General features: G+C 36.1%; 1 protein-coding gene across 10 annotated transcripts in view; it reads right to left on the bottom strand.

Moving 5' to 3' along the window:
* The window catches only part of LOC122005741 (cytochrome c-type biogenesis ccda-like chloroplastic protein 1), a 34,065-nt gene extending 22,836 nt beyond the window's left edge, over positions 1-11,229 (bottom strand). For 2 of the 10 annotated variants that reach the window (XM_042560909.1, XM_042560908.1), the window contains exons 1-9: positions 11,070-11,227; positions 10,780-10,850; positions 5,101-5,285; positions 4,890-4,988; positions 4,749-4,798; positions 2,010-2,137; positions 1,840-1,925; positions 1,093-1,124; positions 687-848 (exon numbers count right to left, since the gene is read on the bottom strand). In XM_042560909.1, the coding sequence (XP_042416843.1) occupies positions 687-848; positions 1,093-1,124; positions 1,840-1,925; positions 2,010-2,137; positions 4,749-4,798; positions 4,890-4,988; positions 5,101-5,285; positions 10,780-10,850; positions 11,070-11,225 (969 nt within the window). In that variant the 5' untranslated portion in view covers positions 11,226-11,227. Of the gene's footprint in view, positions 1-686; positions 849-1,092; positions 1,125-1,839; positions 1,926-2,009; positions 2,138-4,748; positions 4,802-4,889; positions 4,989-5,100; positions 5,286-10,779; positions 10,851-10,934 lie in introns of all 10 variants that reach the window. The other 8 variants (XM_042560914.1, XM_042560911.1, XM_042560917.1 and 5 more) reach the window with 8 other exon arrangements.
* Positions 11,230-12,492: the final 1,263 nt, after the last annotated feature.

Below are 12,492 nucleotides of genomic sequence, written 5' to 3'. Positions count from 1 at the left end.
CCCACCGCGAAGCCCCTGCAACCTCACGGTTCTAGGATCGATGTCCTCCTATGAGTCGATGGATAGAATGATAAATTTTTATACCTTGGCCTTAACTGATGATGAAACATCTAGACTTACATTTTAGAAAATATTAACTGATTTTATATCATTTTACATCATTTACTATTGACAAGAAAATTGAAATGATATAGAACACTTTTACATAATCATACAAACAAGTAGTCTTATAAATAAGCACTCTAAAACATTACCATATGGATGATAATACAATTGGTTTGTCAAGTTTTACTTTTGAATAGTCATATATTAACCATTAACTAAAATCCATGTGACTAATTATTTTCATTTAAAGATGTAGCATCAGTCAATTACGTATGCTGCCCATTGTACTTTGGCTAGTATAATGAATTCATGAAATATGGTAATAAAAAGGCTTCTTTTTGGAGATCCTCTTGAAGAACATTTGTATCTACTGATTCTTTTACATCAAAAATCTATACATTCACTATCAAAACATAGATAGTGTTATGAAAAAATAAAGAATTATTTCTTGAGATCATATGCCTTTCCTATCATCCAAATCCCAGCATCAAGCAAACAAAATGCTTTCATAATCCTACTCTGATGCAAGTGTACACAAAAACAACTCTTTTCTAGAGAAAGCAAATAAATAAATGGAGTACCTCCAAAAGATTTAGACCCATTAAGATAGCCAAGCTTGAAGCAGCCAGTGGAAGACCTTGACCTATCTGCCCATATGCCTTTCCAGCAAAAGAAGCACCAATACCAAGAATGGATAATGTTGTTGCCAGACCCAACGAAAAAGAAACTGAATTCCAGATAATCTAAGAAAAAATGGCAACTATCTTAAGCAGCATACAATACCTATTTGTGCCAAAATTTATGGTGAACCATCTACTTTTAATATGGATGAGTAGTTTGAAATTTTAGGTAAGTATTCCTAATTAACAAGACTTTAGACATATATACTGTCATCAATTTTCTGTCAGCATTCTATCTTTTCAATGAGTGCATTCTATCAATTTGAAGAAAAAAACTCTTTTAATGATCTTCAAGACAAAGTATCACCTCAGCTTGACTTTTTCCAGAGCCAAAAGCCCCTGAACAGCAACATAGAATGCAAATATGAGCGATAAAATGATTTGAACCAAGAGGAAACATTAAAACACTGCTTGAGTGGGAAGAATAATAATAATTTTCAGGACAATTTTGTATAAGAAGAAGGAAAGAGCAGGCTTAAATGCAGCTTGTAAATAATAATTTCAGTTCTCTAACTGCTAGAAATAGGTCATGAGGCAATTAAGTTATGTGGCAAAAGGCGATTCGCTCGCCCCAGCGCCCCCGTCAACCCGCCCCTAGGCCAACACGGAGGAGGTAAATCACGGGTGGCTACTAGCCATTAGTGCAAATGGCCAAGACATGGGGGAGGTTATGCTCGGTCACGTCGAGTTTCGACCCCAAGACCTCATGTGGCAACACCCCATGCCTTAACCATCGCACCGCCCCTAGGGGACATGAGGCAATTAAGTTATGATAGAAGCCAAGGTGAAAGGGAAGTTGTTAATCATCTACATGAACACACAATTTCAAACAGACAAAGGCAGGCTTGATGAGTATGTTAAAATGTTCCTCAACTTAAATCTTCATTGTTTGTCAACCTCTTTTAATGTGATCAAGATGTACATATAGGATGAAAAGAACTTTATCTCTAGTTTCCTAGACAAAATGATAACAGAAATAAATATGAAGTTGCTAAATCCTCTTTCCCCCGCGATACTAACAATGTACATGAGAGACTAATGACCAAAACCTTACCAATGTATCCTAGAGTTAATGGCAAAACACTAAGCGTGCAAGGTGAAAGACTGGTGACAAGACCTGCACCAAAAATTACTGCCAGGCTGCCATGAAAGAAATTGAAAAACAAAAAAGATTTAGATGGCGATCAATATGTAGATTTGCAGTCTTTAGTAAATAACAGAAACCTTGTAAAACTGACAGTTGACAATTGACTCTGCACAGCTTCATTAGCCTGCTGTCCAGCTGAATAAAGTAGGCCTCCGAGCCAGTCTCCCAGGTTCATATCAGCAAGAAAGGTTGGAGATGTTAAATCCTGAAACAGAGAAGAAAGCTCAGTTCAAAAGGTAATGACACATAATAACTAATTTAATCAAGTATGCTGAGATGTAGATTTCTTTAAAGTTGATAAAGCGGTATGTTTAAAGCTAAGGAGTCATAAGACATAACTCCTGAATCTAGAACATGACTCCCAAGCTCTATATAAGTGTTAGACTTTTCAGCAAAATTTCAAAGATGACAAAACACAAGAAACTCCATCATGTTAAGAATCAAACACAAATGTGGATGCTGAGACAAGCAAGAAGTACAAAGATGTGAAGAAGAGAAAGCACAAAAATGAAAGAAAACAAAGATTTACAAGAGAAGCAAAGAGTTTATGTGGTCTGATAAGATGGCCTACATCATGCCCGTACTTAGAGATATTACTTCGAAGACATAGATCACATCACCTTGCCATACACAAGAAATGGTTTAATCCATTTATAGAACAAGGTTTCAAAGCCATTCATCCAATCATTATTAGACATGTTTGTCCCAACTGTTTGGGGTTGACTACAAGTATTTTATCCTTCATTGATCTCTATGCAAAAAATATATCATTAGCAATATTCAAGTCTATGTAAATTATTTTCAATTACATAAACGATTTCTTTAGGCTCCTTGTACATTTACATCTTCCATTTTAATTGATTCAATAGTCTTTACCTATAAAATGAATCAGTCACCTTGAACATCTCTATATCATCTCAACCTACATTTAAATATTACTAGAAATATTCCACTATTCTGACTAAAGTCTAAAAACATATATTAGCCAACCTCACTTAGTAAGATAAAGGCTTGGTTGTCGTTATTGTTGTCTAAGACATTGGATTTATGGAATTTACACTTAATTGAGAAAGACGATTACGTCGGCTAAACACTTTGTTGGATGGCATAACTCTTGGTCATATCATTATATAAATTAAGAAAGACACAGCCTCCAAAGTTATGTTATAAATTATTTATTTAGGCTTGAGATTTGAGAGGCATTGTGTAATATTTTTCAATTTTTATAAATTTAATAATTGATATTTATTTGATTTAGTAAGGAAATTTTAAGGTTGTTTTAAACATAAAATGTTTACATGGTAGGAATTTGGTTTGGTTAAAACGAGACAAGGTTAAATTTAGATATGAGGTATTTTTAAGGAGTGGCATCATCTCCCTTGCATGCATAAGGTCCTCCATGATTGTGTTAGCCTTCTTCTTCCTCCCAACCTCTTAATGCCTAAAGAACCTCTAGGTTTTCCTTTCTCTAATCCCTGAACTAAGATGGCATCCTTCTCCTCCCATCTCCAAGGTTTGGAGAATCTCCATTGGGTGTTGGACCAAGAAAGAGAAATGATTAGAGTGTTATCCCTCTTTAATTTGGTGAATCTTCATCTTCTCCTTCTAGCTAGAAGTGTAATTTCATGGAGGTTCCATACGTGATGCTTTAGAGAATAAGCTTGATCATTAACCTTTGAGGCTAAGATTTAATGTTGAATGTTTTATGGAATCAACTTGAAGAATAATTTTAGAATTTACAATGTCAAGGAATGGGTTTACAATTTGTCGTAAGTATCCCTTCGGAGTAGAGTCCCCTTTGAGTGATTGGAGATGTAGAAGTTTAATTCAGACTCTTTTGTATAGAGTTGCTAAAGTTGAACTCTAGACTAATTTTGAAGCATCCTCGTCGCAACAATGTCTTGTTTTTAAGTAGATTATATTTTAAAGAAATATGTAGGGATGTGAAAAATCAAAGAGTGGGTGCCATTGTGCTAAGGTTCTTTTGGGAAGTGAGACTGTCCCAAATGGTATTTTTGACAAATTATGAGTTCTCAATGGGGAGAGAAGGGATACTACAGGTAGAATAACTTCTAAATTGTGGGGCCCAAAGAGGCGACTTTGTCTTAGCTTGAGTGAAACATCCACAAGTCAATATAGTGGTTATTATTGAAAGCACTATTTGGATCTCACGCTTAGAATGGCATCGAGAGAACGATGTGCAAGATTTCTTATGTCAAGTTGCAATAAGGGCATGGATATCCTTCACATCAGGGTTGCCACCATGATGTGAAGGATATCTTATGTAGATGAGTGTTGGGAGCGTGACATGCAAGATCTAACACTTACCTGATGAAATCATGAGGTGTAGGATCTCAAGGAAGATAAGAATTGTGGCATATACTCTTTATACATAACACGTGTAGTATTTCCTTTCATTATATATTTCTTAAGAAGGTTCCTATGAAAGCGTGGTGGCATATCAATTGTTCATTGCTTATTTATTAAGTTATTACCTTGCCTCATTGTTATATTTTACACTACTGGTAGAAGCGAATTAAGCTTTAAGTGGTTGCACGCTTTGGGAGTGTCAATTGAGATGACCATCTCCAACCCACCGATAACCAATTTTTTCAACAGAATCAAATACCACATATAATTTTATGGCTGAAAGCAAATAATTTTTACAAGCATCAGGATTATATATATAAATAACCACAACAATGAAACCAATGAAGCTACATTATGAAGAAACTGAAAACACCATCGTTAAATGCATAATTAAATGGAAGGAGAGGTATCTCACGAATGAAGTAAAGATAAACAAGTTCTTTTACCAAGAATTTTTCAGGCAAGGCACTAGCAGTATCTGCAACAACCAAGCTCCCTACTGCAGAAAACCACATCGATAAGAAGGAATTACAGAAAGATAGCAGATGAACAATCTCAAATAGGTTCCATGTTCAATGAGGCATAACTAAAAAGCGCAAGAATGAACAAATTACATGCCACAACTGCCGCCAAAAAGGAATCTGACACTCTGGGCAACTCGACTGTCAATTCGTTCGTTTTCTTTCCTGGTATGAAGTGGGAAACCAATTAGAACTGAAGTGAAAACGAAATCGAATAGTAAGTGTCTTTTACAGTGAGAAAAAACGTGAAAGTTGAGAGGTTAGTAGAAAAGAACACCTAGACCGCCGCGCGCACACATAAAAACACAGGGAAGGAGGGGCTTGCCATGCTTTCTGGGGCTACTGGTGAAGGTGGAGATTTTGCTTGGAGCGGAGGGGAGGCAGCAGCTACTAGTGAGAGCCATCTGGTTTGTTACTCGTTCTTTCAGAGGGGAAGAAGTATCTCCCCTACCCGCATCATAACTGACATATAAAAAACGATATAAATAATATAACAGCCACTATATTTGACAATAATATATCAATCGTTATAACTTTATAATATAAGTTACGTTCCTTCGCTAATTCTTTGGTGTTCCGTTATCTACCACCGTAAAACTTGTGGCCTGAGCACACTTGACTTAGACCTGATTTAATTTTATTTGATTTATGAAAGTTTTTTTTTAATGACAATTCTATTTATTTCTTAAATTTTAATTTTAAAAATAACATTTTTCTTAATTTAGAGAATAAATCTTTTTTTAAATATTAAAATATTATTTAATTTAGAAGAGAGAAAAAATAAAAGGAATAAATTGGATAATGGAAAGTAAATAGTAAAAAAATAATAAAAACATGGAAGAGAAGAAAAATAAAAAAAAATAAAGATAATAAAAATTTTAAGTTGGGATATAGTGTATAGTAAAAAATGATTATCTAAATTTAATAAAATGGATAATTTATTTAAAATTTTAAAGATAATAATTGATACTTGTACGATAAAACTGGACTTTTTTTTAATGTATTTATTAATATCTAAATCATACCATACTTTTATATTTAACAAATAATTTTTTTCTAAAATATCTCTATTTTATATATGTATTTATTTGACACATCTAAGCCATTAAAACACATTTAAAATCTTTAAAAGTAAATTATATTAAATTTTAAAAGCATTATTCCTCTCTCACTAAAATAGTTTTAAAAATTAAAAATCTTATAACTAAATATGAAGTGGAATAAAAATGGAAGGATATGATTACACTTTAGGGGTGTCAATTCAGATAAATTAAATTGGGTCGGATTTAGATTAGGTTAAAAAATTATTAAAAATCTCAACCCAAATTCAATTCGAATCCGAATACAATCTGAAACCCCTAAATCTAAATCTGAACCCGACCTGAATAACCTAAATAACCCGATTAAAAATGACTATTTTAGTTATTTTTTCCTATAATTCTTTACTTTTATCTCAAATACTCAATCATTATCGTACTAACATTAAATTGATTTACATAAAAGAATTTTAATTTTTAAAATAAAATATAATTTAATACCAAAAAATCTATTAAAACCTAAATTAAGGTAAACTCAAACCTAATCCAAAACCCTCTAACCCGAACCTGACCCAAACTCGAAAACCCCCAACTCGAATCTTTTTTTTTTGTCGACTCGGTTAACTCAGGTCAGATCATCGAGTCAGATTTGATGGATCGAAAAGAAACGATAGAGAGGAGTGAATATCACTCGTTAAAACTTTTTCTTTTGTATCGTAAAAATAATAAAAGTACAGCGGAAAATAATAAGACTTGTTCAGTTATTTAGTTCGGAGCATTTGTCGATTCATACTCCAAGAACCACGATCTTTAATTGCACCGATGGGTAATCCACTATAACTCTTCTTTCCGAAATATTCAGAAGAAGCAATTCGTACAAATGAAAAGATAGTAACACCTACTATCTTTTAGAAAGTAAAACAATGCAAGCAGGTGTTTGAAGGTTGGGTGCCTTCCTTATCTCTATTATAGTGGAGGAAACTATCAAGTTTGATTGATGTTGAGGAGGATTTGAGATTAGTGGATATTGTGAGACCAGATGCTGTGATATGTTATTTCTGATGATTTATCAGTGGATATTGGACTTGACGGTATGTTATTTGGTGTTTTTCGTTAATGGTGACATAAGGAGTGTCACGTGTGATATTTGTGGATTTGGTGATTTGTAGTTGGTGATCAGATTACAGACTCGTTGCTAGTGATTTTATGATTGTGTCTGTTGTACGGATATTATGAGTCATTGGTATTGTCATTTAGGCTTACTAGTATCCTGGATATTTTTATAGATTCGATGAATTTGGTATTTCTAGGGAATTTATATCAGTGGTCATTATCTTTATTCACGATATTGTGATATATTCCCTATCCGAGGTGGATCATGAACATCATCTTTGCATAGTTTTAGAGATGCTTTGAAGAGAACACCTCTATGTGAAGTTTAGTAAATGCGCATGATGGGCCATCTTCTATGGTATTTCTGGGGACAAATTAACTCTAGCAGGTGCTTATCAGTAAATCCACAGAAGATAGAGACTGTTACAAGTTGGGAGTACCCGAAGTCTATATAGGAGACTCGCAACTTCCTTGGTCCGGCTGGATATTACCGGAGATGGGTTGAGAGTTTTTCCAATATTATTATACCATTGACTGGACTATCAAGGAAGGGTGTGAAACTTTCTTATGAGACTAGTTTTAGGGGTTGAAACGAAGAATAATAACTACACCTATATTAGTTTCACCTTCTAGTGTGGATGGATTTGTACTCTACACAGATGTATCATACCATGGGTTAGGTGTAGTTCTGTAGTAGCACGGTCGAGTAGTTCCGTATGTTTCTCGACAACTGTAAGATCATGAGAAGAATTATCTAACTTGTGATTTTGGAGTTAGTAGTTACCATTTTTCACGCTGAAAAGGTGGTGACATTATTTATATGGGATTCATTATTTTCATGGGAGATTATGTGTGTTTTCGAGTCAGTTCTTATATGGAAGGAGTTACTGCGGGAGGCACACCGATCTAGATTTGCAATACATTTGGGTGGTAACCATTCGTATAGGGATTCGAAGTGTTCCTATTGGTAGAACGATTTGAAGAAAGACATCGCGAATTTTATAGCTCGATGTCTAATATGTCAGCAAGTGGAGGCTGAACACTAGAGACTAGCAGGGGTGTTTCCATAGATTCAAATACTAGAGTGGAAATAAGAGCATGTTATGATGGACTTTGTTGTGGGATTACTCAGGACTTTGAGAGGATATGATGCAATGTGGGTAATCATTGTTTGGTTGACTAATTTGATCTCATTCTATTGATCAGTAGGACGGATTCTTTGGATCGATTAGCAGAGTTATACTGTAGAGAGATTATCAGACTTCATGATATATCTCTGAGTATTGGATAGGATAGAGATCCATGATGCATATCACAGTTCTGGCAGTGTTATAGCAGACCATGGGTATGGAGCTTCGCTTTAGTACAGCTTTCCACCCTTAGACAGATGGATAGTCTGAGCGTACTATACAAACGTTAGGGGATCTGCTGATAGTATGTATTATGGATTTTGGAGATAGTAGATTTTACTCACAGTTGGCTAGGTAGCAGAGTAGGAGAAGCGGAAGTAGGGTGAGCTCATAACCCACAGAGTCACCACTATCTACTTGGAAGTGGATCATTATGTAGTTCTATGAGGGAACCTTTAATCCCTCTCGGTTAGGGATTTGATCATGATACTATGATGGAGTGGTATATGAGTATGTTGCTTGGTTGTTACCCTTGGATGAAGATTCTTGAGTTGAGCAGTAAATTTAGGGATCAAATTTTTATTAGTGGGAGAGAATGTAAGATACGACAAATTCAATAATAGGTATCATTGGACTAATAACCTTATTGAATTTCCTGGGAATTTTTAGAAATTTTCTAGAATTTAAATAGAATCCGTATGATAAGTTTAAGGGGATGAAACGATCAGACTTAGAGAAAGTCTGTTTGGAATACCCATTTAAGTTGGGAGTTGATTAATTTTATTAACCTAAGGTATAAAACCAATACCTAAGTTCACTCTCCCCAATTCTCATTTCCCCGATTTTTCCTTCTCCCCCTCTCGATCTCTCTCATTTACGCGGAGCCGCTTCTCTTCTCCTCCGATTTGGCAAATGTCGTCGCCCGGATTCACCGATTGTCGGCATCTTGTTGCTGCCTCCCCTTGTGTCCAACCATCGTGACTAGGTGAAATGACCCGTAACTAATTCTTAGGACACATTCATATCAACACAACCAAAATCTTTTAAATCAATGCATCTACCGTCATATCCAATTTGCGTCTCAACATTTAACTATCAAAGGAAAGTTACAAAACTCCCACAAACCATAGAAAGACAATTAGACCAAGATTCATAACCACAATACCATCAAGGATATCAGTCTATTAACATGCTTAACGACCCTAGACAGTGTGTGTGTCTCGTCCCATCTTCCCCTCTTGGTTACTCCGCCGCCAAGTCCCCTAGAACCTTATTGATGCCCCTTCCCCCACCTCTTAAAGAATAAAGAATGAGTCCACTAACCAGCAAGCATAATTTCCTATGTAGTTACGAAGTAGGAAGGCGAGGACATCTCTCAAGAAACTTAAAAGCACATCATGGTAGAGTACATTTACAACTTAGCAGCATCTGTGTTAAAGCATCACATGAAACAATAAACCAACAGTATATCATAAAGAGATGACTATGGGGCTATAGTGGTGAACCGTTATACAGCACAGTCAATCAGTCAAACCTTGAGAGGTACCTCTTAGGTGTTAGTCAATTTCAGTCAGTTATCAGTCATCAGTCATGTTTGGAAAGGCCCTCCCAAAGCACCCAACCCATATCGGCACCACCTAATCTCATACTCATCTAATTATCCTTACTTTGATAGCCAACATAACCCAGTCATAGCATTTCTGTACTGTCAACACTTCTACGATTATTCACTTAGTTATGGAGTAAAACATTTTCTTTGCTTTCTATCTTAGTAGTATCCTTGTTTACGAATCATTCCCATATCCTTAATCAACAATGGGTGCATCAACAATTGAAATACTACACTAAATATAAGTACCTACCACTTTCTACAGCTAAGGATGTGCAAAATCAATTATTAAACTAATCTGATACATAAGCATGATAATCCCGATACCAGATTTACATAGATACAGTAATCTACTCTTGCATCAATCATCCATAATAGAATCAAGAACTTGACCCAGAACCTAAAGCCAAATGCAGGAGTCACATAACCTTAAAACTGACTTGTGCAGAAACATATAAAGCTCATAATGGAACCTATACAAGAACGTTCAAGTCAATCCAAATAAAAAAAAGAAAAGCTTAAAGCCATTTGAAGGAACCACATAACCTTTAGACTAACTTATGTAGAACATTTAAAGCTTAAAAGGGAACCTACACAGGAACGTTCAAGTCAACCAAAGAAAGAGGAAACAATATATACAGTTGATCTTGATATCAAAGCAATGCAGCAGATTTGTTAATGTTCGGCAATCAAAATCCATCCCAACAAAAATGCAGAAATACCAATTCAGCAGAGTTGACAACCATAAGAAATAGAGCTTAATTCCAAACTTGTGAACTACACAGTAAAACACAAGATCTGAATAACGATGGAAAATTTGGCAATGCAAGACACACTAGAATGCATCGAAGCCATCAAATGGCAACCAAAAACATTAGTAAATCCATAGCTTCTCCATATTCGACCGAATTCCTTTGTCAAATCTGATAGATTTAAACAACTGAACAAAGTCTATCGAGGAATCGGAGGCTCCATCAGAATTGATCAAACATACAAGAAACCCCCAATCCACTAACCCTGCATTTCTTGGTTAAATCCGAAAGAAAATCAAGCAACATGAACCAAACCTCAAAGAAGATCCGTGCTCGCATGTGCAGAATTCACCAGAGGACCCCTCAAAACACAGAATCGCTCGCTTCTGCAAAATCCGAAACAAATTAACTGAGAACAAGGAGGACAGATGATTACTCTTGGTTACAAAAAACTCACAAAAATGCAATACCAACGATAAATTGTCTCACAATGGCCCAAATCTGGAATAAACGCACCACACAAGCAAAAACACCCTGGACACACACAATCCGGCATCGACTCACCTAGGAGCCCTACCCGTACCTACAGAGGGAAGAATACTTGCCAAATCCGAAGAAAACAAGCCACGAAATCCAAATCTCGACGCTGCTCGAAGACTCGACATCTCCTTCTCCGGAAAATCGAGCGCAGCTCCTCTCCCCCTTTCGGACGCGTCCCTGGCCTCTCCGTCGCTATCCCCCCACCTCCACTTATATCTCATCCCCTTTATCCTTAATTGGGCTTCCAAATTCCCCAATGAGCCCACTTTTCTCCCACCTCCACTTATATCTCATCCCCTTTATCCTTAATTGGGCTTCCAAATTCCCCAATGAGCCCACCTTAAGGCATGACCCAGCCTAGATTAATTGTTAAATTCAGCTCCACTAATTATTTCCCCGAACCTCTTGCTTAATCGTAATTAAATCTCATAGGACCATAATTTCTCTTCCCACGACTTTCCTTTATTTATTTTTATTTTCTCTTTATAGTAACTAAAATCTTAATTCCAAATAGTGGAAAATGTGGGATCTTACATTAGGTGTAGCTAGGTCGTGGCACTATAGCCGCTCCCGAGCCCTAGCTTCGATTAGTTGCCGCTCCCTTCTTTTCGATCCGATTCTGCCATGCGTATGAGTCAATCACCACCGATCGTCTTTGCACGGCTTGGCTCTCGGCCAAGAGGAGGAACCCGACCCCGAGCTTGGATCTCTCTTCGCCGCATTTGCGAGTTGTGCCTTCGATCATCGAAACACTCGGTCCCATCCATTCCCTGGCCTGATGAGAAGTTTCTGGCCATTCCCTGTTCTTGTCCAATTGCCTACAGCAATTGACCACCGATGGGTGTGTAGTTGCAGATCCTTAGCTGTGGCGATCCCTGTGGTATGGAGGATTGCTGCTCGGGTTCACTACTGGATAGGGTCACCAATTCCGGCAGAGGTCAACAGCTCCTGTCCCTCACAACTATATTTGGAGGGGAAGTTACTACAGATCTGGATTGGGGTAAGATGTATATAGATTTAGATTAATATTGAATTAAATTCATTACTTGTTTGGCTACATTGGATTGATTTCATTATGGAATTAGAGGTGTTAATTGTGAATAGAGGATAGATTCATTTATGTATTTGGAGATCAGTTTGCATTTCGGTGATGAATTGGTTGATTGTTGATGATGGTATTGGGTCAATATGGATGTGTATTAGATTTCATTTAAGGTTGTAATCTATGTAGTTTGGTTAATGAGTATTTAGTTATTCTAAGTCATGGATTAAATGATGGATTAATTGAGGTGGATGAATTATGTAGGGTTGATTCATGATGTTTAGTAGATGATTTAATGGATTGTGGAAATTGAAGTTATTTTGGATTGATTAATGAATTATAGATAATGATTTGAAAGATTAAAGAATTTATGATAGGATTTGATTAGTGATTGATTGGTGAGAATTAAGGAATTAATTGGTGGATTAATGATGGATTTATTATCT

This window comes from Zingiber officinale, chromosome 7B (assembly GCF_018446385.1).
Source record: "Zingiber officinale cultivar Zhangliang chromosome 7B, Zo_v1.1, whole genome shotgun sequence".
NCBI classification, from domain to species: Eukaryota; Viridiplantae; Streptophyta; class Magnoliopsida; order Zingiberales; family Zingiberaceae; genus Zingiber; species Zingiber officinale.
Note: the sequence above shows the minus strand (reverse complement) of the source record. Positions and strands in the feature narration are given on the sequence as shown.